We start from the raw sequence: 23,053 nt of genomic DNA on the forward strand, positions 1-23,053 counted from the left end.
ATTCAGATGGTCCCAGATGTTGCAATCTTTTCAGGAACCCTGATTCATTCAGTTCCTCTGTTTTCTGGTCGTTCCTGACAAAATACTGGAAAGTACCTTCAGAACACCTGGTAGAGATCAGTCAATTTTCCTGTCTCTTGTATGGTACCTTCTATTAATTTTCCCCCCTCCCCATTTTTACTTGTTGTTTTATCGTGGATAAAAAAAATGTACAGTGGCATTTGAAGATGAGATAGCGATAAAAAAAAATCCATTTATTTCCTCTGTGTTTACTAATTATTTTCTCACTGGTCGATGATTACTTGCCTGAGTTTGTTTTTCCCCTCATTTGTCTTCCATTCCCCGCTTTGCAGATTAGAGCTCTGAAGCCGAGCAGGTGCACTGTGAATGGTGGCCTTTGTGCCATTGCTTTGGAAGAGGCTTCTTTCCCCCAGAGTCTATGGGAAGGAGGAAAGAAAAGAGAAATCTGTTTGCACACGACTTCTGTTCTGGTAGAGAAAAGACAACTTCTGTACCCAGAACATCGTGAAGTGTTTGTGTAATCAAGGTCTCAGTGTGAATTTCTGCATCTTTAAAAAAAAAAAAAATCAGCACAAGAGTGTTGGTTTACATGTGTTTAGTTTTTTAAATACCAGAGAGAGAGAGATGTGCTGGGGTAACCCAGTAGTTTCTGCTGTTGGGATTATGTTGGCTGCTGTTCACTGATGTCTCTCTGAGTGTAACTGTTTGTGATTTGCACTTGTTGAAGGGTGGTGAAGAATAGGTGCAGAATTTGTCTGCTGTCACCCTCCTTTCCCTGCCACTGAACAGCTAAAACATGGTGTTTAATACAGTCCCGTGGCACTTCCAGCATTAGGTGCACATATATAAAAATGTTAGCACTAGCTATTACATGAAATTTTAAGTAATCTGTTCTGTTCTATATAAATTAGTCAGGAGGCTGACAACAAGCTCGATTCCTAAGCAACAAGCTGTTCTCAGTCCTGAGGTAACTATTGACACTAAAGCTTGTCAGGTGGGAGAAGCTTTGCAACTCCCTGTGCTGTACAAATAAGAGAGCACAGATGTGATTAAGTGCAGTATCTGACTGACCTTTCCAGGCCTGTTTCCTTTACGTTAACAAAGAAATCATTGTGTGGTGAGTGATCAGCTCTGTGGCTATTGGAGATTATGAGGAATGACCTCAGGAAGCATTTTGCTTCCTGCAACAGGAGATTGTCTTGTTTTTGGGCTCTTAAGCCTCTGTGATCAATCATATATCTGTATGTATATAGTATATACAAATACTTTGTGTGTGAATGTTATGTACTTCTCCCTCATTTTAATTTTTTTCAGTTTCCTGTCTCACTTCCTTTGGTGCTGTGACAGCAGATGGAAATTACAAAATGTTTAAGTATGACATCACTGACAGCACTTTTCCTGTAGTGCTTTTTTTGCTTGGGAACACCAGCAGCAGCATCTTCTGGATATTGGCTGTGTTCTTACTGAGCATCGAAATAATAAATCTTCCCCAGATTTCGTGTGAATGTAATTTAGGTATTTTAATGGGTGTTGGCTGTAGTTAATCAACATTCCGCTTTACTATTTAGAAAACCCCTCCTCTTCTGCTCTCCTTGTACCATTCTTTCACCACACCAGCCTTTTTTTCCACTCTGTGCTGCATGCATTTTGTTTGTACCTATGCCTGCTGTGTTTTTATTCAGCACTGGTTTTGCCTTTACCTCCTTGTGTGTTTTACTTTGTCACTCGAGCCTTTGATTCATGTGACCCAATAATGCTTTTATGGTGCATAAAAAATATGATGACAAGGCATTGGAAGGATGGAGAAGGGCTTGAATTTCACATTTGGTGAAGACTTACTGTCTTTGTGTTCCCCTTCCCAGCCTGTTGTGATGTCTTGCACATGTGTTTTATCACCTAAGTTTCCTCCCAAGAAACTGTGTTTTCCAGTTATGCTGGAAACCCTCAGCTTCACTGCTAAGATCTAATCTTGAAGAAGTGCACAGCCCCCATGTAATGCTTGTGCACACAGGCTGGTAGGGCCAAGCAGTGTGAAAGGCTTATGGGAAAATGAAAATTGGCACTCCAATATTTATTGGTTTGTGTTACATTTATTTTTTGGAAGTGGATTTCATTACTGTAATTTTTCCCATCCAACCCCCAATCAGCACCCATCTCTCAAATGCCATGTTAAATTGGTGTTGGTCAACAGGGAAAAACAAAACCTTGTGGAAGCAGATGGGGCAGATCTGGACAATCTGACATCTTCACTTTCTTGTAAAGCTATTTCTACCGTGAAGGGAGGTCTGCATCACCTGCTTCTATAGACACAGCTTCCTTTTGGCAGGAAAAAGATCTGATATGATGCAAATACTTGGTGAGGTCCAAGAGAAGACTTCACTATTTATACTGTCAGTGTATAAATTCATCCTGGAGAAAGAACTGCCTCCCCTCACACCCCTGTGAAGCCAATTAATAAGCCCACTTCATTAGCCCTCCTGTGAGTCTGACAGCTGTGTGAAGGTTTTGATTGTTGGATGGTTTATGCCAAACGTGGAGACACCTAACCCAGCCAACAGGTTTCGTCCTTTCCTTGTAAAGCTGAAGGATCACGGCAGTAACAATAAAAGTCAGAAAATGAGTTAAGCACAATTGCATGTAGGGGAGTCCTAAAAATAAGCAGTTGTGGTTTTTTAACTGGATTTGCAAGTAGTAAATACAAATTTAATGGTTACCTGGTGGTTTCTTACCTTAATGGCTTTTTATTTGTTTGTGGTAGTGATATATGTACTATTCTTTATTTTTCAATTTCTTACAAAGCCTGCAGTCATACAAAATATTTTGGTGAAAAGAATAAGGCTGGTTTCTTGTACTTTTCTATGGGTGAAAAGAGGACTTCAGTTTCCTTGGCTAACAAGTGGTACTTGGAGCTGTTTTCAGTAATTAGTATTGCTGGTTTTGTATGCTCTGAATGTATAGCCTTGTCTCTCTGCTCTTTTAAAAAAAAAATAATTAGTAGCTAATCCATGCTGAATAACCTCTTTAGATTGTGGTATTTGTTTAAAGAAGTCTTACCAGTTCAGAAGAAAGCGACAGTCTCTTTCAGAGGGCATATCCCAAAAGTGGAACTGATTCTCCTTGTTTTCAATGCAGCTATTTTGAGCTGGAGAGCAGTGGCCTGCGGGATGAGATCAGGTACCACTACAGGTTTCACGGGAAGATGAGGACAGAGGTGTTCCCCTACCGCCTGGCAGATGGGCAGTGGCACAGGATTGCTGTGTCCCTTAGTGCCTCCCACCTCCTGCTCCACGTGGACTGCAACAGGTAAGCAAACACTTTCTGTCATCTGGATTTCTTTGAAAAGTAATCTCTGCTTGGGAATCAAATTGGAAAATGTCTCATTCTAGAAGCATGCTAAACTGCCGTGGGATAAGAGAAGGAAAACAAAGTATTAAAGTGGAACAATTCATTGTGATTATGAACAAATGTGGAAAAGGTTGATTGCTGATGGGGGAGTATTAAATGCATCTCTGTAGTTTAGGCAGTAGCTGAGCAGTTATGTTTGCCAGTGATTGCATTTAAGTGTGATGGATGGGTGTGCAGTCTGTTCTGTGGTGAACTGCTTCACTCAGCATACCTGAGAACCTGAAGGATAGACAGATGCATCAGAGACACTCTAATTTTATTTTGCATAATCAGACAATGTAGTTTGTACTGATTTTTCCACATGCTTCTGCATTTGGAAACTTCTGAGAAACCTGGAAGCTTCTTTTTGCATGACTGGAACCAGTGTTTTTTGTTTTCTGAAGGGTATTCTGTCTTTTCCATTAGAAGTTGTGGAGGCTGTGAGATGGCATATTGCCAGGATTTCAGGGAATGGAAATCAGCAAACCTAGAATCTCTCTTGCCTAGGGACTTGATCTCACAATATATTGTAGACTTCAGATGTAGCAGCTGATGAGGAAGAAACTCAGAGGGCTTGAAATTGGGTCTTTGATGATAGTCTTTGTGAATGAGGAAAACAAACCATTGCTTTTGTATCTTATTGCACCAAAATGAAGGGAAAAAAGTCCTTCACATTCAGTGAGAGGATCAGCATATGCATTTTGGGATCATGGCACTTAAAGGATTGGGTTATGATAGCAGATATTTTTTTGGAAGTCTTCATTTTGTTCAGCCAGGCAGAATAAAGCTAGATGAGTATTATAGGAGTTAAAGGAACATTTGAAAAAGTTTGCATTTTGACCCAAGTGATTATGAGATACTGTTTTCAGAGGAATGTTACAACCATTTTCTGCAACTTCATTAACTACTGAAAAATCTAATCTGAAGGAATGTTGCTTATTGGACCTTATTTGGACCTTAGAAGCAATTAAATGCTGAGAGTAATTTTAAATTCATTGGGGCATGAAATGTACAGTTTGCAAAGATCCTCTTAATTTCAGTCATTTGATTTATTTATATTCCCATTATTTATCTGTTATACTATTTCTTTGCTTTCCACAGGATGCTTTTTTCTTTGTTTATTGACATACTGGGTTTTGGGACAGGCTCTTTGTTATCCACTTTGGTTTTGGTTTTTTTTTTAACAAATGTGTTTTGGGAAGACCCTTTTTAGCAGATTGTTTAGCTGGCTGCTTTCTTGTACAGGATTTAAAATGAAGACAACACAAAATGACTGTCTGGTGCAGAATTCTTTCCAGGGACAGGAGATCTGCATAGAGTCATGGTTGTGACCTGATTTTCTTTACAGTAACAAGCAGAAATAGATAAATACAATTATGGAATGAGCTGTGCTGTCATATGAGGTGACAAATATGTCCAGCCATCTCTGTCAGGTAGCCCTAAACAGGGCTGATCCATCCAACCATGTCTCTTGAGGTGCTACATCCTAAGGTTGCTCCCAGCATAAATCCATACCAAGATGTCTGTGTTTGGCTGTGCACTGTGGTGTATTTTATGTATTGTGGTGTTTTATGACAACTCCTGTGGAAGAGTAATGGAAATAGTTCCGAAAGCATGACTTGAGGGACAGATCATAGTAGAAGTTTAAATGAGATGGGGAAAAAAACCCAGGAAGTCTCAGTTCCTGAGTCAGCTGAAGCATCACTGTTCAATTAATTAGAGAATTTTGTGAATGTTGGTGTTACTTTGATTTCATCTTAAAACCCTTTATATCTTTGCACTCAGAAAAGGAGTCAACATCTTCTTTATCGTGGCATTTTCTTATGACAGTGCAATAAATGTCGAAGCTTTGAAAATGAAGAGCAAGTCAATGAGGGGTGCTTCAGAGCACTACTGAGAACCCTCAGCCTTCTTCATGTTAATGTTAGGGAAGCTCAGCTGGAAGTGTGAGCAGAGTCCCACCTGAGGAGCTGTGGACTCTGTGTAAATGTCACTATTTTAGGCTGGTTCAGGATGCCAATGAGAAGTGATGCTTCTGCAGACTTGAATGAGCAGGAGGAAACAGGATATGAGTGCAGTCAGTGTATTCACCCGTCCCACCTCCTGCAGAGGTTTGGTGTCATCAGAACAAGAATTTAGCTTCCTGTGTACCTATCTAGTTAAAGTTCTCAGCTTTTTGTTTACTTTGTTTGCCAGCAAAGCAAAAAGGGGAAAGAAAAAGAATTGACTGCCAAAATTAATGACTTGTATTTCTTTAGGGGCTGGCAACATGGCTTCCTTACAGACATGCCTGAATTTGCATGGGCATTGCTTCTTTTGTTTAGGACTGTGGCAATGTGTTAGATATTTGGAAGGCTATTGTGAATGCAGTGTTACTAAAGTTAATCTGTACCTGAGAGTGCACTGCAAGTGTTTGCATTGGGAAAAATATCCAGTCACAACCTAGTTTTGCCACAGGATTCATACTGTGATACTCTGGCCTCCAAGAACTGCAGCTGACCAGAAAGCACTGGAGAAGAAGCTTTTAATTTGTAAACAGATAGTCAAATCTACTTTTTCTCTTCCCAGCCCTATCACCCACATTACTCTGATTTGTGAAATTGCTTTGACATTTGTGCTTGATTATCTTTTGGATTCAATTCAAAGCCAGCTTTGTTTTTCAGACCTTGGTAGGCTAGGGAGAAAAGTGCTTGGGAAATAGCAGAGACCTGTAGTGCTTTAAAGCATCACCTTTAGAACAGTGCAGTTGTCTCTGTTCTAATGAGATGCCATGTGGAGGGGGCAGCATATGTATCAAAGGAGGTTTATTTGCCCAAGTACAGCTCCTTTTGAAATCAGCTCCTGCTGCATCTCACTGGCTCCTTTTAGTGCTCCTTCAAGAACAAGGAGTGGGAATTGCAGCTGAGTTCGATGTTAGAGCTTGGAACTGCTGGCTCAGGAATCACAGAATGGTTTGGGTTGGAAGGGCCTTTGAAGATGATCTTGTTTCAATCCCCTGCCATGGGCAGGGACGCCTTCCACTATCCCAGGTGGCTCCAAGCCCCATCCAAGCTGGCCTTGGACACTTCAGGGATGGGGCAGCCACAGCTTCTCTGGGCAACCCATGCCAGGGCCTCACAGTAAAGAATTTCTTCCTATTTATCTAATCTAAACCCACCCCACTTGGATTTGAAGCCATTTCCCCTTGTCCTATCACTTTGTTTCCTTGTCCAAAATCCCTCTCCAGTTCTCTTGTGGCCCCTTTAGGAACTGGAAGGTGCTGGAAGGTTGTCTGAGCAAGGAGCTTTCCCAAGGCTGAACAGCCCCAGATTTCTCAGCCCATCTTCATGGGACAGAAAAAGATACCTTGGAGCCCAGAGCAGAAACCTGCTGAGCATCACTGGACTCTCCTTACTGACTTGAAAAGCTTCTGCGCTAGACAGTAACCTCTAGCCAGGGATGTCTCAGAAAACTGACATGAGGAGCCGTGGGTGCCCTTGCTAACATGCATTTCACAGTCTAGTGAGGTTCTGAAGGCTTAGAAAAATGAAAAGACTGCATTAATTATGAATGTACTAGTGATGCACAAGTAAAACCTGTGCTCAGAGTGACATGGAAATTAACTTTCCTGCTTTTGGTAGGATCTGTGCCTCCCTGCTCTAGGCAAAAAGGGGTTGTCAAGGATTTTCTGGTGAATGTTTAGATCCAGCTAGAGCAACTGCATCACTGTCCTTAAATAACCAGTAGTACTAATTGATATTTCTGTAAATATAAGTATGATCAAATTAACTCTGCCATGCTTTTTCCCAGCCTGGGCATAGGTTCATACCTGTGCTGTTGGGAGATTTGCAATCCAAGAGGTCAAGTCCCACAATATCTGATGTTTGTTTTCTCTGGGAATTTTAGCTGTAGAGTCTGTGTTGTTTCCCATGGCACCTGACTGTCCACTGAGATGTTTGTCCCCTATGGTAGTAACAGCACAGAAATATGTTATTTGAAACACAGAAACATTTAATGGTGTTGAGAAGAGTGAGGGAATAGCATGGAGCCTACAGTTTAGGAGGTGGCAGGTACTGTATCAAAATGTATTTATTGAAAATTTTATTGATTGCAAAATAGAAATTCCAAGTTGTTCTCAGTGTAGCTGATTAATCTGGAGGGGTAAGCCTGAAAGGTATTTTATTTATTCTTTTTTTTTGTTGTTTTATTTATCATCCGCCATATTACTACAAAGGTACTCACCTATTCAGACAGAGTCCATCTTCCTTTTCTTGAACTCTGTGGGTATAGAAGGGAGAGAAAGGTGTTTTGATGAAAAAATTAATGTTCTTCTAGTGAAAATCTGTGCTGGAGTGCCTTTAGCTGTGAATACAGCCTGTGGTTTTGATGGATATCTTAGCTGTTTGATGGAGGGGGTTGGTAAGAGCATAAGAGAATAGATTATAAAACTGGAGCAGCTTGGAAGTAGTCTCCAACTGAAAAAACATGTTGTCTGCTTCTTTTATGTTAGAACAGCGCATTAGGGAATAAAAAATGCATGAGCAGTGAGAACTTTTTAATTGGAAAAATAAATAAATTAAAGTAACATCCTCCAAAGATGGGAATCCAAGACGTCCGAGTTCTTATAAATTAGATATTCTGGCTGCCAACCTGAGGTTTTCAACTGATCTAAACAAAGTTCTGTGACTTTAATTAAAGTGTAATAAATTTAAAGAAGGTTAAGGGATGTATTTAAAAGAGGGATTTGCCGCTTTAGTTACTGTAAAACACTTTCTCTTGAGAGGGAAAATGGTGTGGTGACAGTGCTGTGCAGCTAGGTAATTTAGTCTTGCTATTTGAATGTGAGTTTGTGACCCAGATTGCTTCTCTGCTCTCCAAGCTGTAGCAAAAGCTGTCAGAGAAAACGTAACTTGGGTACAGTGGTGTAATTGTGCATCATGGGTGCACCCGACCTCAGAACTGTGGTGTTGTGGACTGGCTCATTGTCACCCACTAGTTCTTTCCTTTGTTTGGCAGAAAGGCTGTGAAATGTTTAGCATGAGGGAGATCTCCAGCTGGCATACCACATCAGCTGCCATCAGTCTCTGTCATCACAGTTAGTGCAGTTAGCTGCAAGGAAATGTTGAGGATACAGTCAGCGTTATTTTCTTTTTAAAGAAGCTTTTAAATAGCTAGGGCTTTTCACTGAATAGCTGATGCATCAGCAGAATGGTGGCATGGGTGTGACCAAAGACTGAATGATATGTTTTAATCCAGTCCCCAATTACGATGAACACTTATTTTTTAATCTCCCAAAAAATAAATTGAACTCCTTTGTATACTCCATTGAGAGAATTGTGAGAATGCATGAGTATTTATGAAAGTGCTGAAAAAGTACTGGAGAAAAAAAAGGTAACAATCCATATCTGTTATCTGTTCCTAGCTGTCTTAGACCCTTTGGCCACCCCCAGAAGGCAGAAATCACTTGCACAGGTACCTGGGCACTGAGCTTCAGCAGAGAAGCCTCACAAGCTCCTGCTCAGGGTGGAATCTGCTTTGGGCTCCTTTTGGGAGCTGCTCCAGCTGCTGCTGATGTCAGGAGAGGGGGCAGAATCATTCTCCAGGAGTTTGATTAAGGGTCTTCCATAGGAGCTCGGGGCAGAGTTTGGTGCCTGCAAATCCCAATATCCTGCTGAATGCAGACTCAGCAATGGTTTTGGTCCCCCCTCTCCCAGTCAGAACTGGGGACTTACTGTATTTGAGGGGTGCCCTGATGAAGGAAGGAATGATGAATCTGACTCCATGTTCTCAGAATGCTAATTTATTACTTTATGACGCTATATTATATTAAAGAATACGAACTAAAATATACTAAAGAATACAGAAAGGATACTTACAGAATGCTAAAAAGATAATAATGAAAACTCCTGACTCTTTCCAGAGTCCCAACACAGCCTGGCCCCAATTGGCCAAAGAGTGAAAACAACTCACAGCAGAATCCAATGAAACAATCACATGTGGGTAAACAATCTCCAAACACATTCCACATGAGCAAAACACAGGAGAAGCAAATGAGATAAAATTGTTTTCCTTTTTCTCTGAGGCTTCTCAGCTTCCCAGGAGAAAATCCCGGGCAAAGGGATTTTTCAGAAAATGTGAATGCCACAGGGACTTGTGGTGCTTTCTGGTGAATTGTCAGTGTTGGTAGACAGGTTGGTGGCTTCAATAGGACAGGAATATTGTGTTGTGCTTTGCCATTGCCATCTTGCATTCCTTGTACTTTTATGCTCTGGGTGTGTCAGAGAGAGGATGGATAATGGCAGAGGAAATAATCTTAAATCAAGACTGGCAAGCCTCAGATGGTTTAGTAGTTTCCAAAAGTGTGTGACTAGTTGTATTACCAAATTCTCAATTATTTGTATATTGGTCCAATACACATGTAGACATGTATAATGCAGTAGGTCTTTAAATTGGTGTGGTTAGTTACAAGAGCAGTCTCTGAAAATTTAGCTTGCGCAGTTTGAAATGTACTTGGATATTTTTCTATGAACTTTTTTTCAGGAGAAGTCTCCTGTTACTTGGCTCTATTTCTTTTTTATTTGTTTATGTGGGGGTCATATGGGCAGAGGGGTGACCATAGTAATTTAAGAGTCAGCCAGATAAAGCAAATGTTTTGAGCTTTTTCCTTTCAGATTGTGAAAACAATTATCTTGCTCCAGCCAGACAGATTAACTGAGATCTAAGAAATAAATGAACTCTTCCATTTGAAGTGATTAGCTTAATTCTGGAGTTTAGAACTACAAGTCACATAGGATAATATTTGAGCCGAATTGAGAAAATTATAGCCCAATTCTAGTTAAATACTTTTAGATCTTTACCAAAGAAAGGTACAGGTGAGAACCCCTCTGAACTATTCAACAGCAGATTTGAGACGTGAGCCTTCATGTACCAAACAGTGCAGAATCTTTCCAAAAGATCTGAAACCTCCTGAGTGTGGTGGGGCTTGAGAGGGCGATTGAGCAAACAGGGCTGAGGCTGCTGAGAGCTGTGAAACCAGCCCAGAGCTTTATGGAGTGCTCTAACACTTGAGGTGTCTTTCTTTGGCAGTTTAGCACTGTTACCCAGAAGGTAATTATTTTAGGAATCCAATCTTTACAAAATCCTCAAGCTGGCTGCAGGGAGGTAGAGTCTGCTTGATTGAATTTCTTAATACCCCACAACCTGACAGTTCTCATTATTTCATGATTGGGTGACACAGAACTGACAGCTCTCTAAAGGGCAGCGGTGCAGGATCAGTCACATTTGTTCCTTGGCTGTGAGGAGCTGGAGGCACGTGGGGTGCCCAGAGGTGGAAGGTGTCAGGGCTTGGGAACACCAAGGGAGCTCTGGGGCAGTAGCATGGCTCTCACTGCAGCAGCGGTGTGTGAGCAGGACCAGCCAGCCCTCTGTGGGGTTTGGCTGGCCCTAGAGCACCTGAGTGGGTCAGGGAGGCTCAGTGCTGAGCGTGGGGACAGCAGAGCTCCTGGCTCAGTGCTGTGGCTGTCAACTGCTCGGCCAACATGCCGATGGCAAAGGCAGTCCAGCCTCATGCTTCAGAACGTGAGGTGTTTCTGTCAGTTCCATTTCTGCACAGATAAGTGCATAGTGAGCTGGTTGGTGTGTGGTTTTGGTTTTTTTTTTTAATGGGAAAAAATTCAGGTATTGGCTTCCTCTTCCACTTTAAACATGTTTATGATATGAAAAATCCTTGTTCTGTGATCTGTCTTGCCAATGGAAGGATGCATGGAAGAAGCAGTAAGGAGGAAGTTGGTAGCTTGATCCTTGGCACAGGAGTAAGGTAACATGCACTTGCCAGTCCTGTAACTTGTCCTTTGATCTGAGACCAGGCAGTAAGTGAAAGAATCAGTGGAAACTGCATTACTTAATTGGGCTGCATTGTTAATGGCATCCTCTTCAGCACATCAATAGTGAAAGAAAATAACTAATAACCGCCACTGTGCCAGCTAAGTCAACTTGGAGTTTTTCAGCCCAAGCTGAATTTTTCTCTGTCACACCAGCTACTTACCTTAAACTTGTGTGAAAGATGTGCCATGCAGTGTCCCTGGGGAGCAGCCCAGTGCAGTCTGCAGTGAGAACTCTGATTGACTTGAGCAGAACCATGCTTTCAGCTCCCCAGTGTGTCAGATGTTGTGAGAAATGTGCTGTCCCTGCAGAGTGCTTTTCTGCCTGTCTGCTGGCAGTTTCCATCTAAATTTAATTTTAGAACCAATATAATGGCTTGTTCTATGTTTACTGTCTGTTTCATACACCTCCCCAGTCATGGCCAATTAGTTATTTGTGGGGGGACTGCAATGTTATCTTTCAAACAACCAAGACTAAACCAGACAGCTGGAAAACACCCTGGGAAAAGGGAGATGTGGGTTATTGGAAGAACCTGCAGGAAGAGCTGAGGAGCAGGGAATGAGGCCATGGTGTTCCAGAGGCAGTGGCAGCTCTGGGGAGAGCAGAGTGCCCTTGCACTGAGCTGAGGCAGCGCCAGGGGCAGGGCCCTGGCATGAGCCTGGCAGCAAAGGCACAGCCTCCATCCTCAGCCTGCACTTGCCTTCTTCCATCACTGCAGCAAATTGGCTCTGGAATATGGATGAGGTTATTTTATGATTACATACAAATCCTCCAGTGATGCCACGAGCCCCTTGATGAGATGATCCTGTGACAAGATACCCTGTAAAGCAATTAACTTCTCAGCAGATGTGGTTTTGGAAGGGGGGAAGAAGCTGTTTAGTAAAAAGGTTTCTTGTGGCTGACTGAATTTTAAATTTAGCTTTTGTAGCAGTGCAGAGGGAGTTGAAATCAAAAGCCTCGTTCTTTTCACAATTGCACCTATCTTACTGTACTAGATGAATCAACTTTGGGGTTGAGAGGAGCCTGAGACAAAGGGAAAACAAAAAGAAAGACAAAGGCTGCATATATTTTGTGAAGAGGGGCTGTTTCAAAGCTGTAAAAGTTTATCATGCCTCAGGTTCTGTAATTGCCAGAGTGAAGATCTATGTTCTGCAGGTCTTGGGCCAGAGACCAGCACATCCCTCTTTGGCAGGCAGATGGAATAGAAGCAGAGTTTCTGAACTGCCAGTTCTTACTCACCTTGGGACAAACCTCAAAAGCAATCTTAGTTTGTGTTTTTTAGAATTTTCATGACAAAATAGAGATGGCATTAGCCATTTAATCATGGTTTTAATTCATGACAAAATAGAGATGGCATTAGCCATTTAATCATGGTTTTACCTCTTTGTTCTGATAGCATTTTATTTTGGGGTTCATTTTGCTGCAAGACCTTATTTGTGCACATTTTGATGCATATTCTTCCTCTTTTGCTTTCTGATTGTAAGATAGGCTTAATTGGTTACTACTTGTTTCATAGATATTCTAATACAGTTTTTTATCTCAGATGTATCTTGCTCTAAGGGTTTCTTGTTTAATTTGTGGGAGAGGAGCTTTTCTTCTTTTTATATCTTGAAAGAACCCATTGAATTAATTTCTTCCTTTTATTTCTAGAATCTGCTTTTAATTGCTCAGACTTGGTTTGATGATATTTTGCATCTGGGATGTACTCCGGACATTTGGTTCACGTGAGATGGGCTTTTGGTATGATACTTGGTATGGTAACAAATGAGTGTGCTGTGCTTTTAGCTTCCTTGTTAACAGTTTGCTTTATTTAGTGTTCTGGTTTAGAACCTGAGCTTCAAAGTTTGCTGAGGTTAAAGGGTGTCTTTTAAGGGACCCTGTGAGTTTTAGTTTTGTCCTCTTTTAATAAGTGTATTTGTCTCCTGGACTGTAGTGGGTACTTGTGTGCATCATAAAAACCCTCCTGCTTTGTGGGTTTTGCTCTGGTAACCAGTTAGTGATAGTTGCTCACAAGTGATGGAGATACTAAAATGCCTTTGGAGAGCCAGATATTTGTTTGAAAAGTGGCATTTGATCTATATAGCTCTCAGCTCTGTATGGAGATGTTTAAAGTCCCGAATTCACATAAATCCATAGAAGTTGAGCACATTGATTTTTGTAAGAAAAGTCTGTATATGCAGATGACATTCACCTCAGCACTTCAGAGGAAGAATTCTTTTGACCTAGACACCACCTTAAGTTCTGCTGAATGTGGCAAAAAATTATCATGCTCACCAAAACCTGTGAGAAATATTCTTGTGTGCTCCTGCTACCTGTGGATTTTGTACAAGTTTTAAGGGCAATGCCAGGGCCAGGAGCCACATGCTGTTTATTGAGCTCAGCTTTACCTAAAAGAAAAAGGTTCCTGTGTGGTTTATTGCTGTTAGGCAACTGAGCACCTCACAGCTGCTGCCTCTGCAGTGGGATGGGGAAAGGATTCAGAAGGATGCAAGTTGAAATAAAGACAGTTTAACAGGTAAAGCAAAGCAAAACAGAGAATTAATTCACATCTCCCATCAGCTGGCAGGAGTTTAGCTGTTTTCCTGGAAGAAGCAGGGCTTTGTCTCACACCATGGTCGCTGGGGAAGACAAATGCCGTAATTCCGAACATCCCCATGCCCTTTCTGCTTTCCTCCAGCTTGTGTTGCTGAATGTGATGTGGTGTGGCATGGGGTGTCCCGGGCTCAGCTGGGCTCGCTGTGTCCCCTGGCTGGTGGGGCAGTGTGAGGAGCAGGAGAGGCCTTGGCACTGCTGACCAGCAGCTACAGCACAGGAGTGATACCCACCCTTTTTGTCATGTCCTAGGGTGACATTGTGATGCTTGTATCCCCACTCGTGTGTTCTGTCTATGCTGGATATCATGTTCTGTGCCTTCAAGACTGGCTCTGAAGAGCAAATGTTTTGGTTTTGGTTTTGCTCTCAGCCGCTCCCCCACGGCTGGCGGGACACACAGACGGGGCAGTACATGGTGCTGCTTTTGCTTTTTGCTTTGCTTTTCCCTTTGCTCTTGCTTCTGCTTTGCTCTTGCTTTTTGCTTCTGCTCCTTAGTTAGTTTAGCTAAGCAGTCCAAATTTTTCCCTGGACTGTTTCTCCTTTCCCTTTTTTGGAACCACTCGAGCCTGCTCCGGACTGGGGCCTGGGAACACCGAGAGTTTGCACCTTGTGGCTGCAGCAGCTGCCCCAACACAGGACTGATAACAGAGCGACCACCCCCAAGAGAGACTTTCTGAATTTGCCATCTTTTCCAGAGTGGTGACAGAGTGCTGTCATCTGGTATTGTTCATTGTGTGTGCTGGGGGTGCTGTGCCTGGTAAATAAACAGGTTTTTTCCACTTCTCTCCAAGGAATCCTTCCTGACCTGGCTGGGGGAAGGGGCCATGTGGGTTTTCTTTCTGGAGGGGCCCCCTTTGGAGGTTTTCTCCCAAATTTTCCCTAAATCAGGACAGGTCACAAATCCAGCATGGGGCACCATACCAGCTGCTTTGAAGAAAATGAGCTCTGTCCTAACCAAAAGCAGCAGTTGCCTAAGCTGAGAAATGTGATCACTATTTGGGTATCAGACCAGCTGTCTTGACACTAAAAGCCCTACTCTGGATCCATACATGTAAGGTACAGTTGACCTCATGGTTTGGCATATAGTTTTTTATGTATAACTCGTGACAATCCTAAGCAAATGGCCAAATTTCTATTTCTGCTTAGAGTCTGACTCAGCCTATTTTCTGTTTTTTTCACATTTCAGAAGTGCTGGTTTTGTTACATGAAGATGGGCAAACATTGCAGCCTTGCAGACAGGCTGTTAGGGCTTAGGCACTCTTTGCACTGTTGTTGTCAGGAACCATTTCTATCTGTTTTGTCATTTGCAAGTTCTTAATATTGACCTTGTTGGTAAAGGTGTTGGAATCTACCTCAGGCAGATTTTCTCCTGATGAAAGTTGCCATAGAGGCAACTCTGACAGATTCATTTCTGCCTTTTGTGGGGCCACTGTTGTGTCACAGAATGGGTCCAGTCCTCTACTTTGTGTCAGTAAGAATGATTTGTTTTAGCTTAGTGCTTAAGAAATTCTGATAAAATGAATGGATAAGTTCGTAGGAAACTGAGGAGTGTAATATATTTTGTCACAAAAGCCCTGCACAGGCAGATAATATCTCTTTGAATTCAGCCTTAAACACAATTGATGTGTGGAGAGTAAACCCCCAAAACCTGACAGTGAAAATGTGCTCTTGTGACCATCTCCACTTGCATTTGTGTAGTTTCCTCCTGTTTGTTAGTTACTTTGAATTTTTCTTGAATGAAAAAAAGAGATTTTTAAAACAGAATTTTATTTAGATGGATTTTTATTTTTAAATTTAGATGTGTTATTTGGAATAATTAAAGTGAAAAATAGAGTACATTAACTTTGTCTCTGATTATACAGGAAAATCAATGAAATCATTTGGGTGACAGACCTTGAAGAGAATGTAAACTGAGCATGCACTCTTGAGTCTTTTACCTGACATATGCTATTACTGGATACCTATTTTTTTCTCACAAAGCTGAACAATAACTTGATTAAATGGTTGGCAGTTACTATTGTATATTCAAAATTTAATAAGAAGAGGCTTCCTTCATACCCCGAGATTTTAATCTAAATTGCTTTCCTCTGTTGAATGATTGTGAACTCCTATACTATAGCAGAGGAGATAGCACCAAAAAAAAAAAAAATAAAAATTTCCCTCAGGAAGTTTATTTTTCTGAAATAAAACACTGGAAACTGAATGAATAATTCAGTTGAAGTTGCTCCAGAGCTGAATACATGTCAAGTAATGCATCCTATCTGTAAACACTATCAAGAAAATCCAATCACATTGGTATTGACACATTTTCATTGGGAAGCATAGAGAAAATGGGTTGAAAGAGAAATACAGAAAGATATCTTTATTTTAAAAATATTTATTTTAAGTATTTATTTTAAAAATAAATTCTTGATCTCTTTGGAAGTATAGATATAAAGACAAATGCCAATACTGTATCTGAAAGCTAGGATTGAAAGAGAAAATGGGTTGAAAGATAAATACGTAAAGATATCTTTCTTTATTTTAAAAATATTTAAGTATTTATTTTAAAAATAAATTCTTGCTCTCTTTGGAAGTATAAAGACAAATGCCAATACTGTATCTTAAAGCTAGGAACTGATATAAGCAATCAATTTCTCTATGCAGGTGGGTTCAGAGAACACATTGGAGAAACTTTTTGAAGCAGCCGGTTATTTTTATCCAATGGGCTGTGTTAGGAGGCCTCATTTGCTATTTCAGAGGTGTACTGTGTTTTTGCAGGCTCAGCTGGGGATGATAGCAAGGGTCAAAGGTGGTCCACACCTCTGCAAATTGGATTAGGGAAAAGATTGATGCAAAACACAGGGAACTTCCTTCTCTGCCTTTCTTTACACAAGTTGAGGGTGCTTCTCTCAAAGACTGCCGTGAACAGAACTTTTCTATGCCCTTCAGTGTATTTAAAGGATCTGAAGATCCAGATGGATGTATACAGGGTAATGAATAGTTGCAGGAGAGTGTAATTTTTGAGCATCAGGCTTTGAATTGCAAAAATCTGTTTTGATGATTCACCCTGATGTCAGGAAAGGCTCCTGTGCAGCTGTTGGAGGGGCCTTTAGAGAGTGAATAATTTACTGTAAGATGAATCACACCCTAGAAACACTTATGTCTCTTCATTAAATGAGTCTAGAGGACTAGCTCCACTGTAGGTATGAACTTTTGAGACATTTAAAATTGGGTGTGATGAATTCAACACCTGTTCTCTACATGGAAATTTAGAGCTTCCCTCTCGAGGAGGGATCCCAAACAAAGGATCCCCATGGCTTTTATACCCTCACAGTCTAAATCTCTGTTTAGAGCCTGTTTATTGCAGTTCAGGGCTGTGTGTGTTCACAAATTTCAGAGAATATTCTGAGTTGGGAGGGACTCACAAGGACCAGAGTCCAGCTCTTTAATGAATGGCCTGTGTGAAGATCAAGCCCTCAACTTCGGTGTTGTTTAGCACCATGCTCTAACCAACTGAGATAAAGGAATGTTCCTATTTTAGTAACCCACTGTATTTTAGACACAGAAGAATTTGAAAATAACATGATTTGGTGTGCTGGTCTGTAGTGGCTGCTGAGTTGCAGTCTATTTTATGGTTCAGAATTTTAGGCTGTGGTGCCTCCTGATCAGTCCATGTTGGCTGATGTATCCTAATGTGAGCAGACATTTAGTTTATTTTCAAAGTTTATTTTCATGTTCTGCTAAATACGTCAGCAGTTTCAAAAATGCATCTGGCATGGCAAATACTGTATGTATGATGTAGAGCTGCACCTCCACAAAAGTGGAAATAAAATGCTTATAAAAGTTGTGTGTAAGAAAGCATCTTCACTGCAAGAGACAATTCTATATCATGTTTTTTCCAGAGGGAGTGGGACCCAGTATGAGAGGCAGTTCAGCTTCAGTCATGCCCAGTCTAAAGGCTTAGATCTTGGGCAGAGACACTGTCTTTGTGATGTTGGTTAATCTGTTTGTGTTTAAGTCTACTCCTGTATAGAATGAGGGTATTTTCCTGTTCCACCATTCTATATTAGATTTATACCATTTTACCATTGTATATTTACACATTACAAAGATGCTAAAAATAATTTATATTGAGTTAATTTATATTGATTAATCTGGAGGGGTAAGCCTGAAAGGTATTTTATTTTTTGTTTTGTTTTGTTTTATTTATCATCATTTATTGCTACATATTGAGTACATGGAAGGGAGTTGTCTCCTTGTCCAACAGAGCTTGATTTCTAGAGAAGTTCTCCGTCTATGCAGAGCAAGATGTGTGTGTGTGTGTGTGTGTATTAGGATGCAAATATTTAAATATGTCTCCTTTCAGGAATACACTGATTACTTAATAGAGTCTATATTTTCTGCATATTTTCTTCATTATGGCAGAGATGCATGTTTGAAATGTGTCCTTGAGAGAGGTGGTTCTGATGATTGCACAAGAATACTTAATAAATCAAAGCATGCAGACAGCGTAGAGATATAGATAGAAAACACAAGAATAGTTGGGTATTTGGTGATTAACAGGTGTATTAAGAGGTGTATTTCTTACTGTATTTTGCTAAATGGATCAGTGGTTACTGAATGTATTCTGAGCATGAACATTTCAAGACAGTAGGATTGGTTCATTGTTCTATTACCCTGGTTTTATAGTTTAACTTCTTTGAAATATGTTGGTGTAAAGTAAGGGCAAATCAAGCTTTCTCTTGGAAAGTGACTGCAGCAATCATAAATCTGGAAGCCTGGAGTTTGTAGTAGAGCTTCCATTAACCTAGAGACCTGGGTCTCCTCATGTTGGAGGAGCTCTTCAGTCTGCAGCAGTTTTAGTGACCACAGCTCCCCTGAGTCTTCTTTCTGAGCGTTCCTTTTCTTGTGAAGTGTATTGTGCATTTCTGTGTGTTGGCATCGAAGCCAAATGTGCTGGAAACTGGTCTCCAAGGAGCTCTAGACCAGCACTTCATAAGCTGAAGTGTATAATTCAGCTATTCACATGCCAAATACAGAATATTGGTCACATGGGTAAAAAACCAAAGAAGGTGGCACACCTCAGCCCAGAAAGGCAAGTAAGGGAAAGTGAGTGATGTAGAAGCTTAATGTGGATATTTTGTTTGTTTGGGGTTTCTTTGTTTTAATTTTTTTTTAAACTGATGTGCTTTTCCACCTTTTCATTTCCCAAGAGTATAGAGAGGCTTACAGGAGAGTAGCAATATGTTGTTTGTATACTTGCCAGGCTTTTTTTTCTGATGATGTTTAACAGTATACAATAATAAAGTAAATTGACATAGTTTGTAAATCAGATGGTGTCAACCAAAACATCTTTTGGCATAAAAAAGATAATCAAGGACTGATCTGCATCTCATGCTCTCTTTTGACACCTAAGCCTGTTACTTCATAGGCAGATCTGAGGGAAACAAACCAGCCTTGTTGACAGATGTGGAATAAGGTACAAACTAACCTCGATGAACCCCTTGATTTAAGGTAAATGCCTGTTTCAGAAATGCAATTTGAATTAGAGTAGAACAGTAGAGGAATATGGGGAATCTTGAGCTTTTGTGTCTTAAGGATGGCTCTTTGTGAAGAGACTGGAAAGAAGGTGACTACAGCCTGTCCACATCAGCTGAAAGAGAGTTAAATCATCAGAAAGGACAAGATAAGCCGCATTAGCCTGTCTCTGATTTGTCTTCCTAACTTGCAATTGTTGAACTGTCATAGAACAGTGTCAGGTTTTGATTTTTTTTATATGCAATTGCAGATAGATCTTGTGGAGTTCTTTTATCAACTTTAACTAGGCCAGGTGAATAAAAATCAAATATTCTTCAATAAGTAGTGTTTTTGAATCTGGTCAGCACTGGGATTTTATATAATAGGAGAAATGAAGTTATTTATTGGATATTGTTTAGCCTTTTCAGGAGATGAGGAATTTTCCTGTGGGGGCATTATTAACCAAAATCATGAATAAAGCTATGCTATATATATAAAGATAAATTCCTCATATAATAGAGCAGTTCAGTGCACATGCTCTCAAGGAGTTCATGCTCAAGGACCATGTCAATTCTTTGTTTCTCATTCAGTATTTTGCTGCAGTTTTGCATTTGTGTAGTTCAATTTTGCATGAGGTATGACAGAAAGCTTCTACTTATACTTTAAATTATTGATAGGGACAGTGCATGCAAAAATCCTGTAATTCTCAAAACCTGCTTTAAAAGAATATCAGCTTGTTCTGCTGTTTGGGCCGGTAAAACAGCTCAGCATGGTAATTTTATAGATAGACCTAATTAAATACTAGAGATAGAATTTTCCTAGAGCTCTGAATGCATCATATGCATGAAATGTGATGAGTTAGGGGTGATGATAATTATAATAAACTTCAGCAATGAAATTATGAATATTACAAGAAGTCTGACTCCTGTACTCACATTCTTCAGCTGTAATTTTCATATTTTTTGTTCTTATGTTTGAGATGTTTCTTGTTGTTTCTTAAAAAAAAAAAGTAGTGCTAGACTTTGGTTTTGTTATATATTGCTTCTATTTCATCTTGAGAAATGGTTTCCTCCTTTTTTGGATAAGCAAAAGTGGGTGGGATACAGGACTCTGTACTTTAACATAACTTTGTAGATCTTTCTAGAAGTTTTTCAATACTGGGATGTTATTCTAGGCCTCTGGAAATAAATGAATTTTCCAGTAGTGTGATATGGTGGAGTTGACACTGGGACACCAGGTGCCCAACAAAGCCACTCCATTACTGCCTTGCTCAACTGGACAAGGGAGAAAAGAAGATAATGGAAGGCTTGTGGGTCTGGATTCGGGCAGGAAGAGATCACTCACCCTTTACAGCTGAGGGCAGAACAGGAAAATGAGTTTAATTTGTTCAGTTAAATCACAGTAAGGCAATGAGAAGTAAAACCAAATACCTTCCACCCACTCTTCTCTTCTCCCTGTGCTGTGATGGTGTTCACACGGGTTTTCGGATTGGGGAAGAGATGAGGAGCTGACTCCATGTTTCAGAAGGCTTGATTTATTGTTTTATGATATATATTACATTAAAACTATACTAAAAGAATAGAAGAAAAGGTTTCATCAGAAGGCTGGCTAAGAATAGAAAGGAATGATAACAAAAGTTTGTGGCTCAGCTCTCTGTCCGAGCCAGCTGGGCAGTGATTGGCCATTAATTACAAACATCCAACATGGACCAATCACAGATCCACCTGTTGCATTCCACAGCAGCAGATAATCAATGTTTACATTTTGTTCCTGAGGCCTCTCAGCTTCTCAGGAAGAAAAATCCTAAGGAAAGGATTTTCCATAAAAGATGTCTGCGGCACTGTGCTTATTTCACTCCTGATGTTCCTCAGCCTCGTGCCCACAGATGGCACAGAGGGGATGGGGAATGGACCTCCAGGGGGGCACCTGCCTCCCCATAGAATCTCTGCTCCTGTGCTGGAGCATCCCCTCTCCCTCCTCCTGCCCTGAGCTGGCTGTCTGCAGAGCTGCTCCTCTCACGTGTTCTCAGCCCTCTCCCTGCATGGAATTGCTGTTGCTCAGTGACTTTGCTCCCTTCTCAAAGGGTTATTCCAAAGGTGCTGCCACCACCAATGATGGACTCAGCCTTGGCCAGCGCCGGATCCATCCTGGAGCCAGCTGGCACTGGCTCTGCCGGACATGGGGGATGTTTCTAGCAGCTTCTCTCAGAAGCCACCCTTGTAGTCAGTACAAACCCAATACCCATGGCAACTTGCAACATGAAAAATCACTGATTACACTTGGTGAGCCTCTGGCAGAAACACGTGGAGTGTAATTGTGAAGAGAAGTTCACTTGATCGACTTCTGTGTCGCCCTGATTTTTTACGTTTTTCTAAGCCTTCTGATGTTTACCTTCTTGTAATGAACTTTCTCACACACGCTTTCTGTAAATAACTCATTGTTTTGCATTCCTTTATGGAGGAGGAGAGAGTTGATGGACTGTTGGTCTGTCCAGTGTCATTGGAGAGGTGGCACTGTCACCCTCCAATCCACTGTCACTCTTGGAAAACTATAAATGTTGGAGTCAGAAAATAAACTTCCCTCTTTTCTTCACCTTGAGAACAGTGGTGTGCGCTTGTGTTCTTTCGTGTCCTATAGCGACACTTCTGGTTTTCTTTGGTGGCTGTTTTTCAGGTTTGTTTTAAAGCCATAGCTTTAAGGAAAGAAACACAATTTGACCACAGATAATTTCACCTCTTTAAGCTAGGGGTTTTGGCAGACTCAGAGTCTCTTCTCTTGGCTGTCACACTGCTGTGATTGCAGAGCAATGCATTCTCCCTGTAAACTGGACAGTAATAGAAATAATTTCCTCATCTCCTCCATAATTCTTATTAAGCATGCTATTTTTGTTGTGAAGCAGGAAGTTCATGGCTCCCTCTGATGTGACATAGCAATGTGAGAACCCAGGATCAGTAACTCTGGCCTTGAATTTTTCATGTTCTGGAACGGTGATCTCATTGTAGTGGTCTGTGTTCCTGGAAAAGTTGTTATGGAAACTTCATTATGGCTTTTCTAAAAATAAACAAAACCCCAAACAAAACCTGTTTAGAACTCCAAATACTTTGTGGATTTAAAAATTGTGTTACAGCAATTTATTCATCAGTTAATTTTAGAAATTTGGTGTGCAGATTGCTGCAGTCATGTCCAAGTTTATGCAGTACATAAAGGTTGTTATGGACTTCATATTACTTGCTGTCACTGTTAGACACCAGGCATGCATAAAGAGGTTCCATTCTGTGCCAGACCTGTGCTGGTGACAGACACAAGGTGGATGTGCAGAAAAGCCACCACACGTGAGCACCCAGCCTGAGGAAATGCAGTAACAAGGGGAGAAAGTTCCATGTGCAAGGAGGAACAACACAGATGTAGAGGGGGAAAAAAAAGGGAGTGGAGTGGCATAAAGTTCTTTTGTGAAGTCTGTTCAAAATTCTAACCAGTCTGAAAGCCTCAAGGGGTTGTTGGATTTGGTTGGATCTTGTGTGTGATTGCACTTTTTCTCTAGGGTAGATTTTAAAAGACATCCCTAGATTAAGATGGTCCTATTTGATTTTTTTTTACCCTACTGTGGTGGATTCTGGTGCTGTTATTTCTTTAGTCTAGCGCTGCACAGCTGCACAAGGAGAGTTTCAATTTTATGGAGTCTTCATATATCTGTGAT

At 40.9% G+C, this 23,053-nt stretch overlaps 1 protein-coding gene across 1 annotated transcript in view; it reads left to right on the plus strand.

The window, feature by feature from the left end:
* The window catches only part of NELL1 (neural EGFL like 1), a 303,342-nt gene that overhangs the window by 37,054 nt on the left and 243,235 nt on the right, over positions 1-23,053 (plus strand). Inside the window, 1 exon segment of the mRNA XM_030948530.1 lies at positions 3,154-3,324. Coding sequence (XP_030804390.1) covers positions 3,154-3,324 — 171 coding nt within the window.

The sequence above is a fragment of the Camarhynchus parvulus genome, chromosome 5 (genome assembly GCF_901933205.1).
Source record: "Camarhynchus parvulus chromosome 5, STF_HiC, whole genome shotgun sequence".
Classification (NCBI taxonomy): domain Eukaryota; kingdom Metazoa; phylum Chordata; class Aves; order Passeriformes; family Thraupidae; genus Camarhynchus; species Camarhynchus parvulus.